General features: G+C 39.0%; 2 protein-coding genes across 3 annotated transcripts in view; both read left to right on the top strand.

The window, feature by feature from the left end:
* The window catches only part of ZFP91 (ZFP91 zinc finger protein, atypical E3 ubiquitin ligase), a 29,638-nt gene extending 13,477 nt beyond the window's left edge, over positions 1-16,161 (top strand). Inside the window, exons 3-11 of one of the 2 annotated variants that reach the window (XM_027114621.1) lie at positions 5,620-5,829; positions 6,085-6,121; positions 6,493-6,594; positions 7,501-7,635; positions 8,418-8,468; positions 8,893-8,971; positions 10,308-10,422; positions 12,599-12,698; positions 13,282-16,161. In XM_027114621.1, coding sequence (XP_026970422.1) covers positions 5,620-5,829; positions 6,085-6,121; positions 6,493-6,594; positions 7,501-7,635; positions 8,418-8,468; positions 8,893-8,971; positions 10,308-10,422; positions 12,599-12,698; positions 13,282-13,792 — 1,340 coding nt within the window. In that variant the 3' untranslated portion in view covers positions 13,793-16,161. Of the gene's footprint in view, positions 1-5,619; positions 5,830-6,084; positions 6,122-6,489; positions 6,595-7,500; positions 7,636-8,417; positions 8,469-8,892; positions 8,972-10,307; positions 10,423-12,598; positions 12,699-13,281 lie in introns of both variants that reach the window. The other variant, XM_027114619.1, reaches the window with a different exon arrangement.
* Positions 16,162-18,015: 1,854 nt separating this feature from the next.
* CNTF (ciliary neurotrophic factor) lies at positions 18,016-23,312 on the top strand. Its single transcript, XM_027114618.1, has 2 exons — positions 18,016-19,473; positions 20,726-23,312. The coding sequence occupies exons 1-2, from the start codon at positions 19,360-19,362 to the stop codon at positions 21,212-21,214; spliced, it is 603 nt and encodes a 200-aa protein (XP_026970419.1). The 5' UTR covers positions 18,016-19,359; the 3' UTR covers positions 21,215-23,312.
* The last annotated feature ends 899 nt before the right edge of the window (positions 23,313-24,211 follow it).

Here is a 24,211-nt window from a genome sequence, read left to right as displayed (position 1 = left end):
TTGAGGAACTGCCAGATATTTTCCACAGTGGCTGCACCATTTTACATTCCCACCAGCAATGTACAAGAGTTCCAATTTCTCCACATTCTCTCCTACACTTGTTATTTCTCATTTTTAAAATTATTATTGTAGCCATCCTAGTGTGTATGAAGTGGTAATCTCATTGTGGTTTTGATTTGCATTTCACTAATGACTTATATTGAGCATCTTTTTGTGTGACTTTTGGCCATTTGTGTATCTTCTTCGGAGATATAACTGTTCAATTCCTTTGCCCATTTTTTAATTGGATGGTTTGTCTTTTGTTGTTAAATTGAGAGTTTTTTATATTCTGGATATTAGACTCTAGATATATGACCTGCAAATATTTTTTTCCATTCCGTAGATTTTCTTCATTTCTAAGAGTTACTTAGTGTTAGCTCTTACAATTAGATCTTTGATCCATTTTGAGTTAATTTTTGTGTATAGTATAAGGTAAGGGTCCAGCTTCATTCTTTGCATGTGGATATCCATTTGTTGAAGAAGCTATTCTTTCCCCGTTAATGGTCTTGGCAACCACGTCGAAAATTATTTGACCGTAGACGTATGGGTTTATATCTGGACTCTCAGTACAGTTCCATTGGTCTTTATGTCCATCCTTATGCCAGTCCCACACTGTAGTACTGATTGATTACTGTAGCTTTGTAGTAACTTTTGAGATTGGACAAAGTGAGTCCTCCAATTCACTTTTAAGATTGTTTCGGCTAGTCTAGGCGCCTTGCATTTTCATATGAATTTTAGGATCACATTTTCAATTTCTGGGAAAAAGGAAGCTGAGATTTTGATAGGGACTATATTCAATCTGTAGGTCTATTTGGGGAATATTGCCATTTCAGCAATATTTAAGTAGTTTTTTTCTTTTTGATTGAATTGTAAATGGAATAATTTTCTTAACTCCCTTTTTGGATTGCTCATTGCTGGTATAGTTAAAGTAATTTTTGTCTGTTTATCTTGTATTCTGCAACTTTGCTAAATTTGTGTATTACCTTTAATAGTTTGGGGGTTTTTTTACAGATTCGTTAGAAATAAGGTCATTTCATTTGCAAATAGAGGAGTTTTACTTCCTCCTCCTATATATGTGCCTTTTTTCTCTCTTGTCTAATGCTCTGACTGGAACTTCCAGTACAGTGTTAAATAGAAGTGGAGGGAAAGGGCATCCTTATTTTGTTTCTGATCTTAGGGAAAGAGTTTTCAGTCTTTTGCCAGTGAGTTTATTAGCTCTAGGGGTTTGATAAATGCCTTTTATCAGGTTGAGGAAGTTCTAGTCTATTCCTAGTTTATTGTGCATTCTTATCTTGAAAGTTTGTTGATTTTGTTAAATGCTTTTTCTGAATCAATTGAGATGATCGTGTGGGTTCTTTTTTCCTTCATTCTATTAATGTGGTATATTACATCAGTTGATTTTTGTGTGTTGAACTGCTCTCATAATCCTGGGATGCATCCCACTTGATCATAGTTTTAATGTGCTGCATAGTCTTAATATGTGCTGGATTTGGTTTGCAGGAATACTGGTCTGTAGTTTTCTTGTGATGTCTTTGTCTGGCTTTGGTATCAGAGTTATGCTGGCCTTACAGAATGAGTTGGGAAGTGGTTCCTCCTGGCCTTTTCTTTCACTGGGAGGTTTCTGACTACTAATTCAGTGTCTTCACTTCTTAGAAGTGTGTTCAGATTTTTGGTAATTTGAGCCTCCTCTTTTTTTCCCCTCCGTCTAGCTAAAGGTTTGTCAATTTTGTTGATCTTTTCAAGGAACTAACTTTTGGTTTCATTGATTTTTCTCTGTTGGTCTACTATTTTCTTAGATATCTCTGCTCTACTCTTTATTTCCTTCATTTTGCTAGCTTTGGGTTGGTTTGCTCCTTTCTGCCCCCTTTTTCTTTAAGGTGTGAAGTTAGGTTATTGATTAGACATGTGATTTTTTTTTTCTATTTTAATGTAGCCATTGATGTCTATAAATTTCCCTCAGAACACTGCTTTTTCTGCAGCCCATGTTTTATGATATGTTGTTCTTTTGTTTTGTGGTTGTGGTGGTGGTGGTTGGCCACACCCCATGGCAGGCAGGATCTTAGTTCCCCGACGAACCCTTGCCCCCTGCAGTGGAAGCGTGGTGTCAGGGAAGTCCCTCAATCTTTTTAAATTACTTGAGTGGCTTAGTATATGGTCTACTCTGGAGAACCTTCTGTGTGTACTTGGGAAAATGGTGTATTCTGTTGTTTTGGGGTGAAGTATTATATATCTGTTAGGTTTAATTTTGTTTTAATAGTGTTGCTCAGGTCCTCATTTCCTATTTGAATTTCTGAGTAGTCATTTTATTCATTACTGAAAGTAAGGTATTGAAGTTTCCAAATTATCTTAGTAATACCTATTTCTCCCTTCAATTCTGTCATTTTTTGCTTCATATATTAGGTATGTATAGGTTTATAATTCTTGTATCTTCTTGATTGATTGACCCTTTTATTAATATACAGCGTCCCTCTTTGACTCTTAGAACAGTGTTTTGGCTTGCAGTCTGTTTTGTCTGATATTGATGGAGCCACTTGCTATCAGTTTGTTTCCCCCCAAAAGATGCTGAGTACCTGTGAATGTAACATTACTTGGAAGGAGGATGTGGAGTTTCTTGTCTGTGTAGAATTGTGTTTTTTTTTAGATTTGGGGGCATTTTTATCCTTTATTTCTCCAAGTATTCTTTCTGCTCCATTCTCTGCTCTCCTTCTGGAACTCTGTATGTTGATTTGCTTAATGGTCCCCCACAGGTCTCTTTGTCTCTGTTAATTTTTCTTCATTCTTTTCTTTCTATTCTTCGGACTAGATGCTCTCAGTTGTGACCTGTCTTAAAGTTTGCTGATTTGTCTCCTTTCTCAGATCTGCTGTTTAATGATTGCAGATATTATACTTTTCAGCCCTAGAATTTCTGTTTCGTTCCTTTTTATAATTACTGTCTTTTTGTTGGCACTTTTCTATTTGTTGAGACATCATTCTCCTGATTTCCTTTAGTTCTTTGTCAGTGATTTCCTTTAGCTGTTTGACCATATTTTAAAAAATCATATTCTTTGTCTTGTGTGGTCTCTCTAAAGGCTCTGCTTGGTTAAGCTTGTGCCCAACGTGTGATTTGACAGAGATTTCCTTACGTGGCTTGTTTAACTTTTTTCTTGCTTCAGTGTTTACTTGGTTGCTGTAAACCTATGACTATATCCCAGAGTTCTTACAAAGTTGATTCTGGCAGGTGTGTGGTGTGTGTGTGTGTTTCTGAAAAGGGACATTTTTGCTGATGTCACTCTCTGACAATGCTTTGTTTTTAAACTATAGAGTTTTACGGAATGGGTATGTTATTCAATAAAATAGGCTATTATGCTCTATAAGGATAAGCAGTTCTCATCAAATTGCTGTTATTTGTCCAGTGGATAATATCCACAGTATGAGAAGATGTAGGCATACAGTCCTTTCATCGTGAAGTATAAAAGAGCTTTATTGAGTATAGGAAGTTATGGAATAGGTTTAAAGTCCAAATTAGCGTAGCTGGGTTGAGTAAAAGAAATAATTTTCTCCTCATTATTTAATGTTCAGTACTTTATGGAGGGTATTGAACTGCTCCCTTTGAAGAAATTTTCTTAAAAGCAGCCATGACCTACATGTAGAAGTCCTTGATTACTAGTCTCAAGACAGGATTTTAAAATCCAAGTCTGCTTAGATAACTTTGTGATCTTGAACAAGTTGTCTTCATTGGCATTCCAGTTACTTTAAGGGGAAAATTCATTGGATTGTACTTAGACTAGTTAATCTTTAAGATATTTTCAACTGTAAACTTTTTATTATTATTATTTTGATACTTGAAGTAGCTCAGATAGTAGAAAGGTAAGAAAGACATTTTAGTGGTGAAAGGGAAATCAAAGGAAACGTATATCTGATTTAACAATTATGTCTGTTTTTTTTAAAGTTCCCACTGCTATTCATATCTGCATTTCAAATGACTGTTATTTCATTACCTTAATATGTTCTCATAAAACTTTCAAACAGTGTAGTTAAAGCTGAAATATCCCCCAGTCACCACCTTGTTCCATAGTGGAGGAAACTATAGTTTTTCAGATCATTTTTTTAAAGGTTAAGCAAAAAAAATTACCATACTATATGTGTGTGTGTGTGTGTATGAAGTTTTATTTTTTCCATTTAACAACATTTTTGCCAGTAATTCCATGTCATTCTTTACAGATACCTCCATATGTTTTATTCTATCTTGGTGATATCATGGTTTATTTAATAAACAGTGGCTCCTTAATGTGGAGAGTTAGGTTGTTTCCATATTTTGGCTATTATAAACATGTTATAGTGAACCTCCATGTGCCAGTTCATTTTCCTAGGGTAGATACTTTGAGGTGGAATTACTGGAAGTATTTTTGGACCTTCCCCTGGAAGGTGACCAGTATTTATCTCAATTTCTTGAAATTTGTCCAGAAGTGTTGTTGTGATATATAGATATAAATACATAGATTTATTTATTTATACCACGGGTATACACACATATATATAATATTTGGACACTTTATGGATGTGGGTTTTATAAGTGTGATTATAGTTTTGTAGGATAAATTCCTAGTAGTTGAAATGAACGTGAAAAGGTATATGTACTTATAATTTTGATAGATGTTGCCAGATTGTCCTTTATAGAAAGGTTTTGCTGGTGTTCACACTGTTATCTCTATTAAGAGTTCCTATTTTCCTACAGCCTTGCCAATACAAACATTTGGATCATTGCCAATATGCTACAGCAATATGATTTTCATTTGAGTTTCTCTTGTTATGAGTGGATTGAGCTTTGTTGTCATTGTTTTTGTTTGTTCATATATCTGAAAACCATATGTTTTTACTGAGTTGCCGTTTTTCTGTTGGGCTGTTAGACTTTGCTTATAGAGGAATTTGCCATGCAGAAAACTTTATGTTTATATAGTCAGATGTATCAGTCTTAAGACCTAAATTCTGTGCTATTCTTAGAAAGGACTACCATTCTGAGATTATTAAAAGGATCTTCCATGGTCAATATAGGCTCACTTTTAATATACTAAGTAAAATTATTGAATAGAATCAAGGGAAGGCATTCCTACCATGGAATTCCTCTTTATGGAATTCCTCTTCAGTACTTACTTGAAGCATTGTTTGATTATTAAATCGTCTAGACGTGTGCTTCTTTCTTATAGTAGAGCTGGTCTTTTTGGGACCACTCACTCAATTTAGTTTCTTTTGTCTTAGATCTAAAGGTTAAAATATAGAACAAAAGGTTAGATCTTAGGTATATTTCTCTTAGCATTATTTTTTAGTATATATATAAAATATACTATAAATGTAAAATAACTACTTTGCAACATACAAAGTTTTTTCTTTAGACTGATGACAATAAGGATAAGTTTTATCAAATTTTACTCTCGTCTTGTTGTTTCTATTATATCAGTAAAATTCTGAGGTTCCCCCCCGGGGTGGGGGGAGGAAAAAAACCATTTATCATCTTTCCATTGACTATATTTGTAAGAGTAGATATACAGAGATTGTTATTGGTTAACTATAAACTTTAAAAGAATGATGTATGTTTTCATTTAGATCCCAAGGAAGAGAAAGAGGAAGAAGGTTCTACCGTCCCTCAGGAAGTTTCCGTTGCTGCAACTAAGCCTAGCCGGGGCTGGCGTAGCAGTAGCAGGACATCTGCCTCTCGGCATCGTGACACAGAGAACACCCGAAGCTCTAGGTCCAAGACTGGTTCATTGCAACTCATCTGCAAGTCAGAACCAAATACAGATCAGCTTGATTATGGTACAGTGAATATAGAGTATGGTTATTTATTAACCAGTTGCCTGTTGATTTTAAACGTAATGTTGAACATTTACCAGAACAGCTTAACTTTCAGGGGTAAGTGTGGTGTTATAGGAAGGATTCCTTTTTGACATTTTGCAGATAATTCTCCTTTTGTGTAATTACCCTAGGCAGTAATTTGGTTTGAGTCTCTTGGCTGCAGAGAGAAAATATCTATTCCTACATAGATAAAGTTTTGTTTTGGACTTTTTCTAGATGTTGCAGAAGAGCATCAGTCTCCAGGTGGCATTAGGTAAGAAACTTTTCATATTTCGTATTTAAGCCCTTGGGGATGTAGAACACAGTCAGTCATATCACATGACTCAGAAGTTGTTTTCTACTTGAAATAATTGTCAGTTGTTTTTTAACTCTTAGTGTCACTGAGCCATCATTGCCTTGCCTTTAATGGAGTGATAGCATGTCTAGGATTTATGTATTTTTTGTTTCAATTATTATTCTTTAGGATAAGCGCTAGATTGCAGTCCAACTACACCATAAGCATGAAAATCCTAGATAACTTACTGTAAATCTTCAGCTACCTCTAAATAAATTACTGAATAAAATCAAGTCAGATATAATTCATACAGCTGGAATTTCTAACCTCTGTTTGCTTCTTTTTAGCAGTGATGAGGAGGAAGAGGAGGAAGACGAGATGTTGATCAGTGAAGAAGAAATACCGTTCAAAGATGATCCAAGGGATGAGACCTACAAACCCCACTTAGAAAGGTATGTCTCAGATTTGTCAGTGAAAAATAAGTTAGGAAAGCATCGTTGCATGCTTTTATTTCACCTTGTTGCCAAACTAATGGATATGGACTTAATTTTAAATGAGTAATTAATTATGCACTTGTTTTGCAAATCTAACATTATCTTATTACTCCCTCATATAGCCCTCTCTTCCATTTATAGAACTTTGTTTTGATCATATTCAGATTATTATGATGTCTGCCTGTTTTATCTTAAGGTATCATGAATTGCCTGAATACTTAGAATTTTTTACTTTTGTTTCTCTTTACAGCTATAGTGAGATTTGATTCTAAGGCATTGTTAGCTTGCGGAGGGGGCGGGTTGTCTCATAGGCTCTAAATATATGTATGATGTACATATGAGGAATAGCTGGCTGGAAACCACATTTCATGGACTGAGGAGCATAATTTTATTTTATTTTAATTTTTAAAATTTTGCATTTATTCATTTTATATATTATGAACATATTCTCTTTTTTAAATTTATTTTATTTATTTATTTTTGGTTGCCTTGGGTCTTCATTGCTGTGTGTGGGCTTTCTCTAGTTGTGGCGAGCGGGCTTTCTCTAGTTGTGGCAAGCAGGGGCTACTCTTCGTTACGGTGCACAGGCTTCTCATTGCGGTGGCTTCTCTTGTTGCGGAGCATGGGCTGTAGGCGTGTGGGCTTCAGTAGTTGCGGCGCGCGGGCTTAGTTGCTCCACAGCATGTGGGATCTTCCCGGACCAGAATTGGCAGGCGATTCTTAACCACTGTGCCACCAGGGAAGCCTGAGGAGCATAATTTTATAATAAATCATTGATAACTCCTGGCTTTACCCTTTTGTCACAGTTGTCCTTGAAAGGGTCCTTTGCTGGATACCAGTATTGAAATGTATTTGTATTTTCAGGGAAACCCCAAAGCCACGGAGAAAATCAGGGAAGGTGAAAGAAGAGAAAGAGAAGAAAGAAATAAAAGTGGAAGTAGAGGTAGAGGTGAAAGAAGAAGAGAATGAAATTAGAGAAGATGAGGAGCCTCCTAGGAAGTGAGTAGGCAATTCCTACTAAAAATGGAAATTTAACAGATTTTCAAGCCACTAGTGGAAAAAGGGTAGGAGTGTGAGGAATGATATTGACATATACATATTGCTGTCTCAAGCAGCTGACAATTTCATTGGAAAGACTCTGCTCAAAAGCTTCAAAAGTTTAATTCAAAGCAATACTTAAGAGACGTTCAGTTGAGTGGGTAGGACAATAATAGCTCTAGGGATGCCGAGGAGGTAGAGGCAGCAAGAAGAGTATGGCAAATATGGATCCTCAGAAGAGGGGCAAATAAAGCAAATGATGTAATAACCTTGATCAGGTGAAAACTTTTAGCTAGCAATTATTTCCTGTTGCAGAAATAGCTTTTTTAAGTGTCTAGGCTTTTGTCTCCATTGCAAGGAGAGTCTAGTTTATGTTCTTAGGGTTTTTAGATAATAGACTTGTTTATTCTACTTTTTAAATTGATTAAATATAAGTGATAGACTTCTCACTGAAACAAGTCTTCAAGTAGTAACCTTGAGGTTTATCCAAATCTTCCATAGAAATGTGTAGTTTATGAAAGGTATATATTTTAACTTGTGGTGCAGACTTATTTGTAAGTGAAATTGCTTCAGAGTGAAATCTTTGTTTGGTTTGCCAGATATGTCTTTGGCTTTATGTATTCTGGGTTATCCTTTGTTTCTGCCACCTGCTCTTTGGTCTTGAGGGTATGTCCTCAGCTCTCCTTTACTATATAAGCTTCAATCTGGAATATGTGGACAGTTACTCTGCTCTTTAATTATAGGAGAGGAAGAAGGCGAAAAGATGACAAAAGTCCACGATTACCCAAAAGGAGGTGAGTAATTTATACTCCTGCTGTGTTGTGCCTTCTTTCTGGTGGTGGGCACTTCACTCACATGTTCAGCCCTCATAATTACCCTGTGGGAATGGCTAGTTAAAAATTTCACAAAAGCAACTTCATTAGTGTCCTTGATGCAGAGTTACTATGTTTTTATTTCCATTGCAGGATCTTAAAGTTTCTAAAAATTTTAACACTTCTTTGCCTTTTGGGGAGTTACTAGTTTGTTTTGTGCTCTTTTCTAAAAACTCTAAACATTTGGCAATTTCTGGTTACTTCTAACATAAATTCTGTGCAAGCTATAAACTTAGAGATTTTAATTCTTCATACTGTAAAATACCTATTCCCTATAGTGCAGTTTGGCCACTGTGCAGAATGCCTCTTTTCTGTTGCTAACTTTTCTCCTACATATTGCTAATAGAAAAAAGCCTCCAATCCAGTATGTCCGTTGTGAGATGGAAGGATGTGGAACTGTTCTTGCTCACCCTCGCTATTTGCAGGTCAGTGAAGTTGTTAAATAAGGTAGCCTTGCAGGTTACGTTCCATTTCTAGTTCTCATACTTCATGAGAGTTTACAATTTGTGGACTTGTGTAGGCTTTATCATTAAATGTGTAATGTCAAGGAAAATCTTTTTGTAAACATCAAATTACTTCAGTTGAGTTTCTGTTGTTGTTGTTGTTTTTAAGTGATTTAGAACCTGAGCTTAAATATTTCCTTGGGATCTTGGAATATTCCAGTGTTCATGGTGTAAATACTCCTGATACAAGAAATGATTGCATAACAACACGCCAAGACACAGTGGAACAGATTTTATTTTAATGTGTATTTTTAAAGAATAAAATTAGCAACTAAAACCAATGACTTTTTGAATCCTATTTAGAATAAATTCTAAAATTTTTAGTTTTTAGGTGTTTTTTTTTAAGTGAGCAGGGTTTTTAAAAATAATTTTATAAATTGCTGTGCGTTCTGCATGTTTTTAAAAATTTATTTTTTATTTTATTTTATTTATTTTTGGCTGCTCTGGGTCTTCGTTGCTGCGTGTGAGTTTTCTCTAGTTGTGGTGAGCAGGGGCTACTCTTTGTTGCGGTGCGCGGGCTTCTCATGGCGGTGGCTTCTCTTGTTGCGGAGCACAGGCTCTAGGCGTGTGGGCTTCAGTAGTTGTGGCTCGCGGGCTCTAGAGCACAGGCTCAGTAGTTGTGGTGCATGGGCTTAGTTGCTCCGCGGCATGTGGGATCTTCCTGGACCAGAACTCGAACCTGTGTCCCCTGCATTGGCAGGTGGATTCTTAACCACCGCGTCACCAGGGAAGTCCCAGATTTTTTTTAATGAGTAAAGATACAGCTTGTATTTAGGTCTGGCAGAAAACATGAAGGTGAAATAATAATTACTAAAGCTTAAGAAGTGTTTGATCTTTATTTAGCAGCAAGTATAACATAGACTAAGGCCTTACTTTCTGATTCTGGTTCTACTATAATAATGATAGCTACACTTCTTTTGTCATGTACTATTTGCTGCACTAAGCACCGTACAATATATGATCTCTGTATTCCCACAACAACACTACAACACAGTTATCATTACCTCCATATAATACTTCCATCTGGAAGTATTATATTCTAAGATCATGCCACTAGTGAATGACAGACCTAGTCTGGAATCACCGTCTATCTGTTTCTGTAGCCTATGTTCGTAATCATTTTATTATACTGCTTCCTGTTCATATACAGAGTATTTGGTTTTCCTTCAGCACTTTTGACTTAGCAAAGGAATGAGCTAAGCTAAGCTTTCTGGAATCCTTATTTTTTATCCCCCTTCACTTTCTTTTACTGTTTTAGCACCACATTAAATATCAGCATTTGCTGAAGAAGAAATACGTATGTCCCCATCCCTCCTGTGGGCGACTCTTCAGGCTCCAGAAGCAACTTCTACGACATGCCAAACATCATACAGGTATTTTTTAAATAAAATGTTTATCAAGTAGCTAAATTCACTGATTCAACATCACCAAGTTTGTTTTACAGCTAAGAAACCAGAGGCTGAGCAACATTAGGTAACTTGCCTGTGGTCACACGGCTAGTTTTAGCAGAACTGGGGTTTTCTAATTCTGTCTCAGGTAAATAGATACTCGTAGTAACTACCTGGACTGAAAATGAGGAGTATGTGGAGAAAGCTGAAACGGGAAGGAGGGCTGCTCATCGTTCATGTTACCTACTGAGGAGCTCTCGACTTCTGCTCCTATTGGAATCGTAAAGGCTAGCTACTAAATTCACATGTAACCTCCTGTTGGAGGAGGAGCTATTGACTCAAAAAGAGAAACTGAATGTCTTTGTAATTCATGTTATAGAATGGATTCAGACGTCATTCATTTTTATCCACTTGACAGTCTCAGTGCAGTGTAGCTAATAGGAACAAATTAGGCTGGGTATTAGTGGTAATTGAGCATATGCCAGACACTTGATATTCTTAATAATCCTTGGAGGGTAAGACTAGGAATTCCAGTAGCAGAGATTTCATGTCTCTTGCACAAGGTTATATGGTCAGTGTCATATATATACCCTTTCCATCATTTACTAAATGTGTGACTTAGGAACGTTACTTAATTTCTTCTCACTTTTCCTCATTTGTAAAATAAAGCTAATAATGTTACCAGTAACACTGAGTTATTACAAGGATGAAATGAGATAACCTATAAAGTGCTGTTTACTGCACAGGGCCGGGCACCTGATAGCACCGCAATTTAAACTCAGGTCTTAGTCACTCCAAAGTCTACTGTCTTTGCATTACACTATGTTTCTTCAGAGAGGATGCTGTCTCCACTGTTGCTTGATAGAAGCTGCCATTTCCCCACTCCTTCTCCCTGCTACACTGTTTCATCCTATAGAAGAGTAATTTGTGACAACCAGTTTAGACTGTTTTAGTTAAATATTACAAGCCTGCTATGACAGACAGTGTCTTAGAAGTTCAGTCCATTCTGGATATTTATATTCGGTTGATACAGTTTATGATGTCAGCGTTAGAGAGGTTTCCTTTTCCAAATTAGTGTTTACTGGCTCCCTTTGAAAATACAATTTATTTAAGCAAGTAGAATGCCCCACATGGGTTTGTCATGCGACTGTGGAGCTGGAAAAGTGGACAAGACCTGAGAGATACTAAGAAATTGTCCCTGAGTTAGAAGTATGCATTTTTAGACCCTACCACTCATTATGTAGAACATAGACCAGACTTTAGCTCCATTAAGAGATGGAGAATCTCAGGCCTTGCCTTAGACCAACTGAATCAGCGTCTGCATCTAATAAGATCCCCAGGTGAGTCCTCAGTACATTCAAGTTTGAGGAAAACTTGACTCTTCTCCCACACTTGGTTTTAGAACTGTTTGGGATAGAATGTAAGATTAAATTGGATGCTGTTTGCCTTTTGACTTAGCCTTGTGTTTTTACTGCGACTATTTCTAGTAATTTTTAAGTGAAAGGCATAGAAAATGGGTAGTGGCCATTTATTCAACAAATGTATGTTGAGCATCTGTTTGTCCACTTTCTCCCCAACCAGTTGATAAGAAATTAAGTCCAGTGTTCCTTTGCCTCATAGAATTTTCGAGAGAAGTTTAAATTGTTTATCTTGGGTAACTTTTTAAAAAATCTGAAATAGAAGATATGAGTAGCACTTTATATTTGGGTCACTTTTCTTTAGGGAATGCCAACTTCTTTTGTTGTTGTTGAACGCTAGATTCTTTATATGTAAGCATTCAGCTTTCACAGTCTGTGAAAAAAGCTGTTTTAAGAATAAAAGTTATGTAAAATGTAGTTGTTTACTTGCTAACCAATTTATCCAAGGTCTGGATTACTGGTAAAATTGAGATTAGGATTCCAGTTCTCATATTTCTGTCTAGCTGTGTTTTTTATTTTTGTTTTTTAAAATAGGTTCGTATGCTACTGAAAGAATGGACTAAGAAGAGATAAAAATGATATTATTATAAGTTTTGTTTATCCAAAGTGCTTATATATTAAAAACAGTATTGCTTGTCCTCTAAATTCACCTGCCTGATCATCTGCTTGTTGTAAGCTAGGAAAAAATACTTAAGAGGGATTCTAAATGGAACACTAAATAACCACATTATTTTTCTTCTTAGATCAACGAGATTATATCTGTGAATACTGTGCTCGAGCCTTCAAGAGTTCCCACAATCTGGCAGTGCACCGGATGATTCACACTGGCGAGAAGCCATTACAGTGAGTACTTGTTTACTGGTGAACATCTGGGGTCTCAGTGCATATACCCCACTTGAGGGTTAGACCCTTTACAGACATTTCAGCCGGCACTGCTATTTTACTTCTACCAAATTAAAGAGTGGGTATTGGGCTTCCCTGGTGGCGCAGTGGTTGAGAGGCCGCCTGCCGATGCGGGGGACACGGATTTGTGTCCCAGTCTGGGAAGATCCCACGTGCCGCGGAGCGGCTGGGCCCGTGAGCCATGGCCGCTGAGCCTGCGCGTCCGGAGCCTGTGCTCCGCAACGGGAGAGGCCACAACAGTGAGAGGCCCACGTACCGCAAAAAAAAAAAAAAAAAAAGAGTGGGTATTGATTAGGGGAGCTACTTAGTCATGTTTTCTTTTGTTTTCCTCTTTTTCAAACAAACAGAAAGGGGAAAAAATCAGATTAGTTTTCTATCTATTAACTTTTCCTAATCTTTCACAAGAGGTATATATTACTGACTGTTGCTTATAAATGTAACCTCTAAATTCTCACCCTGACGCTAAATTAGAGTCTCTTTATTTCTCTATTTGATCAGCTATTTCGTTTTTCACTCTCCTTAGATGCGAGATCTGTGGATTCACTTGCCGGCAAAAGGCATCCCTTAATTGGCACATGAAGAAGCATGATGCAGACTCCTTCTACCAGTTTTCTTGCAATATCTGTGGCAAAAAATTTGAGAAGAAGGACAGCGTAGTGGCTCACAAAGCAAAAAGCCACCCTGAGGTGCTGATTGCCGAAGCTCTGGCTGCCAATGCAGGCGCCCTCATCACCAGCACAGATATCTTGGGCACTAATCCAGAGTCCCTGACACAACCTGCAGACAGTCAGGGTCTTCCTCTTCTTCCTGAGCCCTTGGGAAACTCCACGTCTGGAGAGTGCCTTCTGCTAGAAGCTGAAGGGATGTCAAAGTCATATTGTAGTGGGACAGAACGGGTGAGCCTGATGGCTGATGGGAAGATCTTTGTGGGAAGTGGCAGCAGTGGGGGCACTGAAGGGCTGGTCATGAACTCGGATATACTCGGTGCTACCACAGAGGTTCTGATTGAAGATTCAGACTCTACTGGACCTTAGAGGAAGGGAAGACTTTGGGCACTGGGACAGCTAAGACTTTGTATTTAAAAGACAAAAAGGACAAAAAAAAAAAAAATTTAAAGCATTTAAAATCTAGTAAAATAACTGAAGGGCCTGCTTTTTCCATTGTGGATCACAGCACACGTGCGCACACACACGCGCACACACACACGCGCACACACACACACATCCCCTCTTCTCCCTCTGTTGTCCCCTTTATAAAATTGATGTTGCCTTTACCAGAAAGCTAGACAAAGAAAAAGCAGCAGCAGCTCTTAAAGTAACGGTTATTCTTATACTCAGTTCCAGCCAGGCAGACTTCCTGCTCATCAGCAGATCCCCCTTTTCAGCCTGTAACTCTGATGTGCTCTGGATCAGCTTTTAACTCTTAATAATATATTAATATTCTCTAAACCCCTTCTCCTCCTTTACTGCTTCCCTATGGTTCTGGCTTCTATCCCCTGCAGCACATTTATCTTCAAAGTATCATATACTTCTAATCTCTGGAGGCTGGCAGCTTGACTTGGCACTTTAGGGCCCCTTAGCAGGGTGAGCTGTTAAAACAGCACACATCTCTCACCCCCTTTCCCTCTATTCCCCCTGGGTTTAGGAAAGGAAGGATACATGGGGACCACCTCCTGCCTCTTCACCTCACCACCTTCCTCAGTCCCCCTCCCAACACCTCCATAAGGTTCTCAGTGGTGCTCACTTGCTTTGCAAGCAGGCTCCCAACAGGGAGGGAACTACTGTCTACATGGTCTCTCTGACCATAAGACAGGGTTCTATATCAGTGAGAAAAGTCCCAGACTAGTGGCAGAAATTTGCACTTTGAACATGTGTGTTTTTGTGTTGTGGAACCTGAGATTCCTTATTTATTAACAAAGTCTGATTTCTCTTTTTTTTTTTTGTCTTTGTTGCTATATTTTGTGGGGCTGGGAGAGATTAGATTATTCTGACATGGGGTCCTTTGCATAAGAGGTACTTGTAGAAGGCAAGATATAGGGTTGAAGAAGCACAGCCAGCCTCTAAAATCATAGCTCTCTAGTGGCCTTTAAAGAAAGCTGGTCCTCAGCACTAACAAAATCACTACAGTAGCCTAGTGCTTTTCCGGAAACCTCTTTAGGGAAGGATGTTAGGTTTGTGGTAATTAGTGGTCTGAGTTTTTAGAGCATCGAGATTTAGGAATTTTGAGGGGGTCAGGAAGGTTGTTCAGGGTCTGAATTATAGATAAAAGGTTTTCTCTTGTGAATTTGTTGATTTTCTTTTTTGTCCCCATCATTTCTTTGTACAGACCTCCCTGTTACCCCAGCTCTGGCCCCTTGCTTGCTTTGGCTTTGGCTTTGGCTTTGGCTTTGCTTTGCTTTATCATTGGTTGATTCCAGCTCCCAATTAGTGAAGGACACTGCCATCAGTGAAGGAATAGTCTGAGTCATACAGTTGTAAGTAAAAGAAAATTGCTCTGTTTTGTTTCCCTTTTAATAACACTTCAGAAGAAGAAAACCTTCAACAAAGTTAATAATCTGTATAATGCTTTGGTTTTCACCTGAAGTTGTAGGAATTATCATTTCCCTCGAGGTAGGGATTTTCATGGGGTGGATTACTTACTGTCCATGGGAAAGACAGTTTTGTACAACTTCATAACTTCCAGAAGACCAAAAGCATATTTTGGCCCATTTTTAGAGAATTAGAAGGGCAGTCTCTCCTACGTACCTCAGAAACTGGAATTAAAGGCTTGCCCTATTCATTGTTTGTCAGAAATGTATGATGGCTGTTGGAAAGAATGAAGTTTTGCTGAGAACAAAATAAGGAACAGCTTGTTTTTCACAAACACTAAAACTACAAAGTTTATCAGTTTTCTCTTTTGATTTTTTTTTTTCCCCAAGAAGAAGGGTAACAAAACGTCATCTCTGAAAGAGGCTTACTTTACACCCACCTAGTGTCAGTGGTTGGGATGCCAGGGAATAGGGAGTGAAACACCTACAGTGAGCAGTCTTAAATGTACTGTTGTTTCTTTTCAGTGTTGCAGATTTGCCATCCCCTTCAGTGTGAGGGTAGAAAATGGAATAAGGTTAGAAGGGATATAGAGTATGCTTTCCTGCCCACAGTAAGGATTTGGAGATGACTTTGGTATGTTGAGTAAATTTGAAAATATTATAAGATTGACTGGATGGGTCTAAAACAAAGTTGTTCCACTCCCGTATTAAGTCCATTTTGTACTGTTTCACTAGCTAGCATCTATACCCCACTTTACTTTTTGTCTTCGTCACATTTATCTTATCCTTTGTCTCCATAAATTACATTTGCAGTTGTTAGTCATCAGATGTTTTAGCCACCTACACAAAAGCAAACTGCATTTAAAAAAAAAAAAACTTTATGAGATAGAGGGAAAATATATTCTTCCCTGTATCACACTCCTCCCCACCAAAAGCAGCTAGCTAGTTCTCAGAAACTTTCTCCTTTCTCTGTTTTTTACTCATCTTCATTTGCCTGTAATTTGTTTCAATAAATTATTACAGCAGTTTGCGATAAATTTTAAAATATTTTTCACAGACTTAAGATTTTTTCCTTTTGAGAAAAGGGGTGCTAGCAAAGTAAAGAGTTGGTTAAAGTAAACTATCTTATACTAGATTCTTTTCCCTTTTCCATTCTGCTCCTCATACGTTTACTTCATTGTCCTTCTAAGGAACTCTTAATCTTAAAATTCTACATTTCCTACTCTTTTTTTTTTTTTTTGCGATACGCGACCCTCTCACTGTTGTGGCCTCTCCCGTTGCAGAGCACAGGCTCCGGACGCGCAGGCTTAGCAGCCATGGCTCACGGGCCCAGCCGCTCCGCGGCACGTGGGATCTTCCCGGACCGGGGCACGAACCCGTGTCCCCTGCATCGGCAGGCGGACCCTCAACCACTGCGCCACCAGGGAAGCCCAACATTTCCTACTGTTAATCAAATTCTGCTACCTTTTTAATAACTCTTCCCACAGCATATTCTCCATCTTGAATTAGCAATTCTAAATTCTGAAAATGTACTTAATACAACTATTATTTCTACAAGATATAGAAATACATCTTGTAGAAATACATCTTTCCCCTTGTTTGTGGTTGCCCAGGGTTATTTTGTAAAATTGAGACTTAATATGCTTCAGAGAATTTAGATAAACACTGGCCAAGATTACTGGGAGTAAAAATAGATACATTGAGGTATGGAAAAGCATTCACATAGAGCACTTGAACTTCCTTAGAACCTGTTTGGAGAAAAAAATATAAAGAGTGTACTAAACCTAACTAAGGTTATTACAGTCCGGCTGTTCGAAGCACCATTTTTCCCTTCTGTCTTTTTCCCACTTTCCAGTGTACTCAAGAAAACTGAAAAATTGTAATGAATCAATTTAAAATATTTTATTTCCTAGAAGCCTTTTTTGCCTGTTGTAATATGCAGGACCCTTCTCCTTTGGTGGGAGAGACAGGTAGTTACCTGAATCTAGGTTGAAAAGGTTATGTAAAAAGAAATTATAATAAAAGGGATACTCTGCTTTTCAAATCCTTGTTTTCTCTTAATCTAGGTAAGGCATATCCAAAATAAATATGTAAAGAAGAAAAATAAAAGTTGTCTTCATGGAAGCAACTGGTCTTCCTTGGTTGTACTGAGTTGCAGTTATCCTGGGGTGAAATAATTGATGCTGCCAAATAAGAAAAACAAGTGCCCTCAGAGCAGGTTTTATGTGGCGGATACTGTTGTTTGCTCTTGTTGAGAATCAGGTAGTTAACTTTTGACTTAGTTCAGTTCTTGATTTCTAATGCTGAGATGCCATATGATCCTATGATCATTTGACAAAGTTGGAAATCCTTTCCATGTTTCAACCTTAGGAAAGGTGGATTCTTAATCTAGTAAAGAGAACGTTAAGGAAGCTGTGGGGTTAATTTTGCTCTGATAATGACAAAACCCTGATAGCATTTAATATCAGTGCTTCTTCACAAAACTCAATGTCCATACAAAGTTAAAAAAAAAGAAAAAAGTAGAATCCTCCTACCTTCTTAAAAAGCCTACTGTGACAGCCACCCCAGCCTCATTTCTTTCTCCCCTATGTCCCTCGATTATTGCTTTTTTTTTTTTTTTTGGTGGTACGCGGGCCTCTCACTGCTGTGGCCTCTCGCGTTGCGGAGCACAGGCTCCGGATGTGCAGGCTCAGCAGCAATGGCTCACGGGCCCAGCTGCTCCGCGGCATGTGGGATCTTCGCGGACCAGGGCACGAACCCGTCTCCCCTGCATCAGCAGGCGGACTCGCAACCACTGCGCCACCAGGGAAGCCCCCTCGATTATTGTTTATGTATGGAAATTTCCTCCTGAGAAGGCATGTGTTTCAATTTAGAGGTAATGTCCATGATACAAAATAGTGAAAACTGATTCATTTGGGGATGAAACTTGTAACTCTTACCCAAATGGCGTCATCCTCTAACCTACAGAGTTAAATGCAATAGAACAACAACTCTCCAAGTGCTTTTAAACTCTGCCTTCATTTCACAGTCCAGCTCATTCTCTTATTTTGTTAAGAAGCAATGTGGTATGACTGGGATAAGGAAGAAAAAGAAAAGCATGTTGTCACTTAAGTGAGACTGCCTCAGAAATGTTACCAAGTCAGAGTTGGGTGTTTCCTGTCCTTTGGAAGAGAACAGGCCTAAAATAGTACCTTCCTCATCCTATAGCTACAAGGAAGGCACCATGATTGAGATTACAGATGCTTCCTTAACTGATTTTTAATCAAGTGTAAATTTAAATACTCAGCAAAAGGATGGGAATGAAAAAATGCTGTAGTTTTACAGGATCTATTTCATGTAAACTTTGTGTCTTGGAACAAAATATGAACTACCTAGAGAATGATATTGGAAACTCAGTGGGAGAAACAGTTATAGAATCAAAGACCTATATTTAAATTTTGAACCTAGTTATTAGATTTTGTGCACATTATTTAATTTCTTTAAGCCTCCATTTCTTATGTAAAATGAGGAAACTATCTTGTAGAATTATTCTAAAGATCAAATAAAGGCTTTAAAGCTGTTAGCAGTGTCTGGCCTAGGGTAGATGCTTAATGAATGGCAGCTATATCAATAATAATAACTTAATATTATTGAATAATTTACCAGGCCAAGAAAGAAAAGGACATGGGGAGCACAGAGAGGGTGATAGTAAAGTGAACTGATTATAAGTGTATACAAATAGATTCCACCAGGCAGGGGCGTCATGAGGATCAGCGCGATCATGACCTTGTCAAGTGCACAAGCAAAACAATGACATGAAAACAAGTACACTAGGCCCTGAGTGGAGGAGAGAGTTGGAGGCAGACGCTGCAGGACAGAAAGCTGAGTGAAAAGGGGCCTTTGATTCCACAGGCGCAGAAATCCACAGCCAGGAATTTGCTGCCACCTCTGAGTCAGGCAGGGGGCGTGGGTGCCGAATTCCATTAGTAGGGAAATGCCCAGTGGATTTAGCCCGAGAGTCACATTTCTTATTTGGACCAGTATAGACAGAAACAAACCCAGCTCACTTGTTTCCCGGAACAGTTGAGTTAGGGGATGGCTTTCACAGAGCATTCACCGCTGACCCCTCGCCGCCGGGACCTCTGTAGCCGCTCTGTCTGGCTAGCAAGGAAGATCCGTTCAGACCTGACTGCTCTTATGGAATCTTACGTAAGTTGCCTATTTTGCTATCGTCTATTTTCACTTCATCTCTTCTGATCCAGCCCTTTACCATCATGTTCCAGCCCCGTTATCAGTTACAAAAGCCCTAATCATATAGTCATTTATATATTGGGCACCTGTCATTTGACATGGCCCCTTCCCTTAAGGAAAGTCATACGACCTTACTTTCTCTAGGCTCTTCAGGAGACATGTTGTTCCTTGAATAAGAAAATATACATGGGGTTCTATGTAGAATTGGCTTTATGTCCTGGAGGCTGTTCCTAATTTCATTACTTGTCTGAATTCTGCCAGAAAAGATTAACCATGAGGCCTCTAAGCTTGGGTTCTTCACGTACATTGTTCTGATTTTTTGAGCTTAGAAACGAAAGATGGAGTTAGGTTTATAGGATTGGGAGAAGAACAGTATAAACCAACCAGTTTCTCCTATTACATTATTAGCCACCCTATACAATCAAAAGTGTTCCTGTGTCTAAATAGAAAGGTCACCTATACTATCAAAAAAGTCTCGTAGAAGAATCACTGGGGACCTGGGGAAGTGTCCGATTCTTAGGGAGCTAACCATGGATCTCAGGTTTTCTGATAGAGGAAGATCCCCCTCGGTCTTCATCTAAGGCCTGCCGTGGAAACACTCCAGGCCCCCGTGGAGAGTTCGGAATTTAGGTTCTCTGAGAATTGGTTTATCTTCATAAAACCCCAGCAGTCAGAAATCAGATTCTTTGAAATACCAGTTTTTCAAAAAATAATTGCAATTGACTCCTGTAATAAAGGGTTGTCCTCACCATCGACAGCGAGCAATGGAGAGGCTGTTAGAGAAATTCTACGATGCCTATGTTTTAGAGCTTAGGTGTGGCCAGCGTCTTCAGGTATATTTAAAATACTTAAACTCCAGTATGATTATAATACTCCAGTTGCCAGGAGGGAGTGTCAAGTGGGAAGGAAAAATTATTCTAGACAGTCAGTGGGTGGTTTTCAACCTTTGGAACCTAGTGAAAGCTGTACATTCTCCCAAGAGAAATGAACAGGTAGTCAAAGCAGTATGGATAGTTTCTGGGAGGATAGCTTCTTCCTAAAGTCCGTCAAGGTTCCCAGATGAAGAGTTCCTCATCTAGACTCTCTATTTTCTTTACAATTTGGATCCTTGACCAGGGAAGTGAATAAGATTTTATATGAGATTTAGAGATTAAGTGAGACTGGTGGAGTGATTACAGAAGATGTGAAGTTTTTCTGTATCCTTGACCAGGTGAAGCACCAAGGTCTGAACGAGAACGTAAACCTGGACTCTGTGCGTGGTGTGCCAGTGGCAAGCACTGATCGGTGGAGCGAGCTTAGTGAGGCAGAGCGACTCCAAGAGAACCTCCAAGCTTACCGTACCTTCCATGTTATGTTGGCCAGAATGTTAGAAGACCAACGGGTGCATTTTACTCCAGCTGAAGATGACTTCCATCAAGCAATACATACCATTCTTCTCCAAGTCGCTGCCTTTGCTTACCAGCTGGAAGAATTAATGGTGCTCCTGGAACACAAGATCCCTTCCAGTGAGGCTGATGGGATGCCCCTTATTGTTGGAGATGGTGGTCTCTTTGAGAAGAAGCTGTGGGGCCTAAAGGTGCTGCAAGAGCTTTCACAGTGGACAGTGAGGTCCGTCCATGACCTTCGAGTCCTTTCATCTTGTCAAACTGGGATCCCAGGACGTGGGGGCCATTATACTGCTAAGGACAAGAAAATGTAGCGTTACCCCTCTCTCTCTCTCTTACTTGCTTTCTCCTCTAGTGGAATATATATAGTTTTCTGAGGCCTCACTTTCCCATTCTTAGTTTTGAAAACCTTTAAAACCACAGGCATTTTCATCAGCTAGGGTTGGAGACATGGACAAAAGGGCCTACAGGTTTAGTCTGGGGGGGGAGGGATGTGTGAGTGTGTGTGTGTGTGTGTGTTGGGGCCATAAGGGAGTGGGGGCAGGGACAACATCCTTCCACCTCAGTGCTGTGATCTTTCCTACCCACTAAATAACCTTTACAGGCATTTAACAGCCTCCCATATACTTTTAACTTTAGTCCCGGATGACTCTTCTGAGAAGACTGAAATAGTGAATTAAAAATCATGGACTCTAGTCAATTCACACTCTTGGATAATAAAAACAGTAACTAACATTTATTGAGTATCTACTATATTGAAGCAATATGTCAGGAGTTTTATGTATATCATAATTTTCACAACCCTGCTGAGGGAGGTGGTGTTATTTCCATTTGGCAGATGAGAAAACAGGCTCACAGAAATTTATAACTCGTTCAAGGTTACCCATCTAGCAAATGGCACCCTGAGTTTGAACCCAGATCTTTCTCATTCCAAAGCCTAGTGCCCTTCACTTTAAGGGCCTGATTATGAACCTCTATCACTGCACCTCTTTGCTGCAGAGAGTTGGAAAATGTATCCATGTAATCTATCCCCAGCACTGAAAAAGCAACCCCCAACTGTGTCCTAATAGTGTTAAAGGCAGTATTTGTTGCCCATATTTGGCAAAGAAGAGAGCAGTGGAGATCTTAAGATTAGTCCACCAGACTTTTGAACTTTGGAAGCTGGGAGTGTGCAGTCATACAGCTTGCTTTCAAGTATCCACTAATGTTCTTGAGTTTGGGGTTGGGGACAGCTTACCAGGTTACCTCACATTTATCGTAATCAGCAGTGCAGTGATACAGGCACTGTAACCCGGGCATTCATGGGCAATGGGTAGAATACTGCTCAGGTTAAAAAGTCACAGAACTCCTTCACCAGACAGAGTCTCTGGACTTAGTCATGAGCAGAGGATGAGGCCCACTCTGTTCCCTGTGGGAATGCCAGTGATTCTGAAACAATACAGAGCAAAGCCTCCATGCTTCAGAACAAAGGGCACAGTTCTGCATTTAACGTTCTTGAGAGAAACAGTATGAAAAGCACCAACTAGTAAATGTGGGCATTAATGTAAAAGGTCATTTACAGTCAGGCCTATGAACTCGTGGTGCAAATGGGAATCCAGAAGTTCTCAGGTGTATCATTTATTTCACGCTACCAATCAATTCAAACTCAAGGTCTTGGGTGGGGGCCCAAATCAATTTGGTTCACGTATTTGAGGCTTCTATATTCTTAAAAGGACCATGAGGCAGAGGGGGCTAGCTGCCATAGCTTGTGTCCTTTCCTGCATGGGTTTATGTCCAAAACTCCATGAAGTCAATATTCTGAGAGGGCTCTGGGTGAGGCAAGGTGGCAATACAGGGGAGGTCCGGCCCTGCTCCCCAGGATGCATCTGTGGAAATGGTAGGCATACAGGAGATCAATACTATTGGTAGACCTGAATCGTAGGATGGGTTTAAGCGGTATGGAGTTGAAGGAGATCAGTGAGGGCCAGAAATCGCTTCCTGGAGGAGGGAGGAGTTCAGTTGTGTCTCAGAGGTTGGCTGAGTACCAAACAAAGAGAAAAGTCATGAGGGGAGAAATAGAGAAGAGTTGCCCGGTTAGAAGAAAATGAGGCAATAATAAACATTTGGGTCCACTACCACTAGAAGTTTATCGTTTTGTTTTGTTTGTAATTTTGGTAATGGTAAAAATTTTGCAGTGAATGCATAGAGGCTTATTTCATTCGAGCTTTTCCTTGTTTGAGTTGTTACTTGTGCTTAAGAGCAGTATTTTGATTGGTAAAATACTTGCTTATTAATGTGAAGCGCTTAGATTTATCTGTATAGTACTTTTAGGCTTTTTTATTTAATGAAGAAAGGCGCGACTCAAATTTCTTTTTTTTTTAATAAATTTATTATATTTATTTTATTTTTTGGCTGTGTTGTGTCTTCGTTGCGGTGCGCGGGCTTCTCATTGCGGTGGCTTGTCGCGGAGCACGGGCTCTAGGTGCGCGGGATTCAGTGGTTGTGGCACACGGGCTTAGTTGCTCTGCAGCATGTGGGATCTTAGCCATAATAACAAAGACATAAACGTGTGGCTCTGAGTTTGTAGACTTTGCATCATGCTCATCTAAAATGGATGAAGCAAACTGAATAAGGGACTGACAATAGGCCATATACATATAACTCTATATATTAATAAGGTCTTAAAAGGCATAAATTTAGTTCCCATCCCCTAACTCTTATTTCATAAAGGGGATTCCTTCTATCCCACTCCCTCCAGAAAAGTCTCCTCTATGGGGAGAGATTCAGTTCTCCTGAATCTGTCAAGGAATTGTATGTATGAGAGTTGATAAATACTTCACGCATTGATTTACAAGGATAATTTGGGAAAGACTTGCAAATTAGCACAAACTGAAAGTCCAAGCATGGAATAAAATTGACTTTAAGACAATCAGGTTTTGAGGGAAGTGAGAATTTTAATAAAAATGGAAAGTGTCAGGTCATAGTCCTGGAATTGCTGTTATTTCATGCTGCTGTGGATTAAAGCCCAATGGATGACTCACTGTTGTGACCGCTGGTCAGAGAGGGAGAGGACAAGTAAATATTTGTGGGAGACATACCTGACAAATTGTTTAGAATGACTTCTGTTTGTGAATCCTCAACTCCTCATGAAGTAGCTGAGCAACTTCTCCTATTGAGTAAAATAGAAATGCAGGACGCAGAGGGGCCTCCAGCAGAATGAGAAAGGGATTGGTGAAGAGGAAAAGGAAAAAAAAAAGTTTTTGGATATCACTTGAATTGATTTATCTGTGTGTGAGTGTGTGTGTGTGTTACCAAAAATGTTTAGGCCAGGA

This window comes from Aethalodelphis obliquidens, unplaced genomic scaffold (genome assembly GCF_003676395.1).
Source record: "Aethalodelphis obliquidens isolate GAN/ISIS:26980383/991018 unplaced genomic scaffold, ASM367639v1 scaffold14, whole genome shotgun sequence".
NCBI classification, from domain to species: domain Eukaryota; kingdom Metazoa; phylum Chordata; class Mammalia; order Artiodactyla; family Delphinidae; genus Aethalodelphis; species Aethalodelphis obliquidens.
The sequence above is the reverse complement of the archived record's forward strand: the minus strand, read 5'-3'. Positions and strand labels throughout refer to the sequence as shown.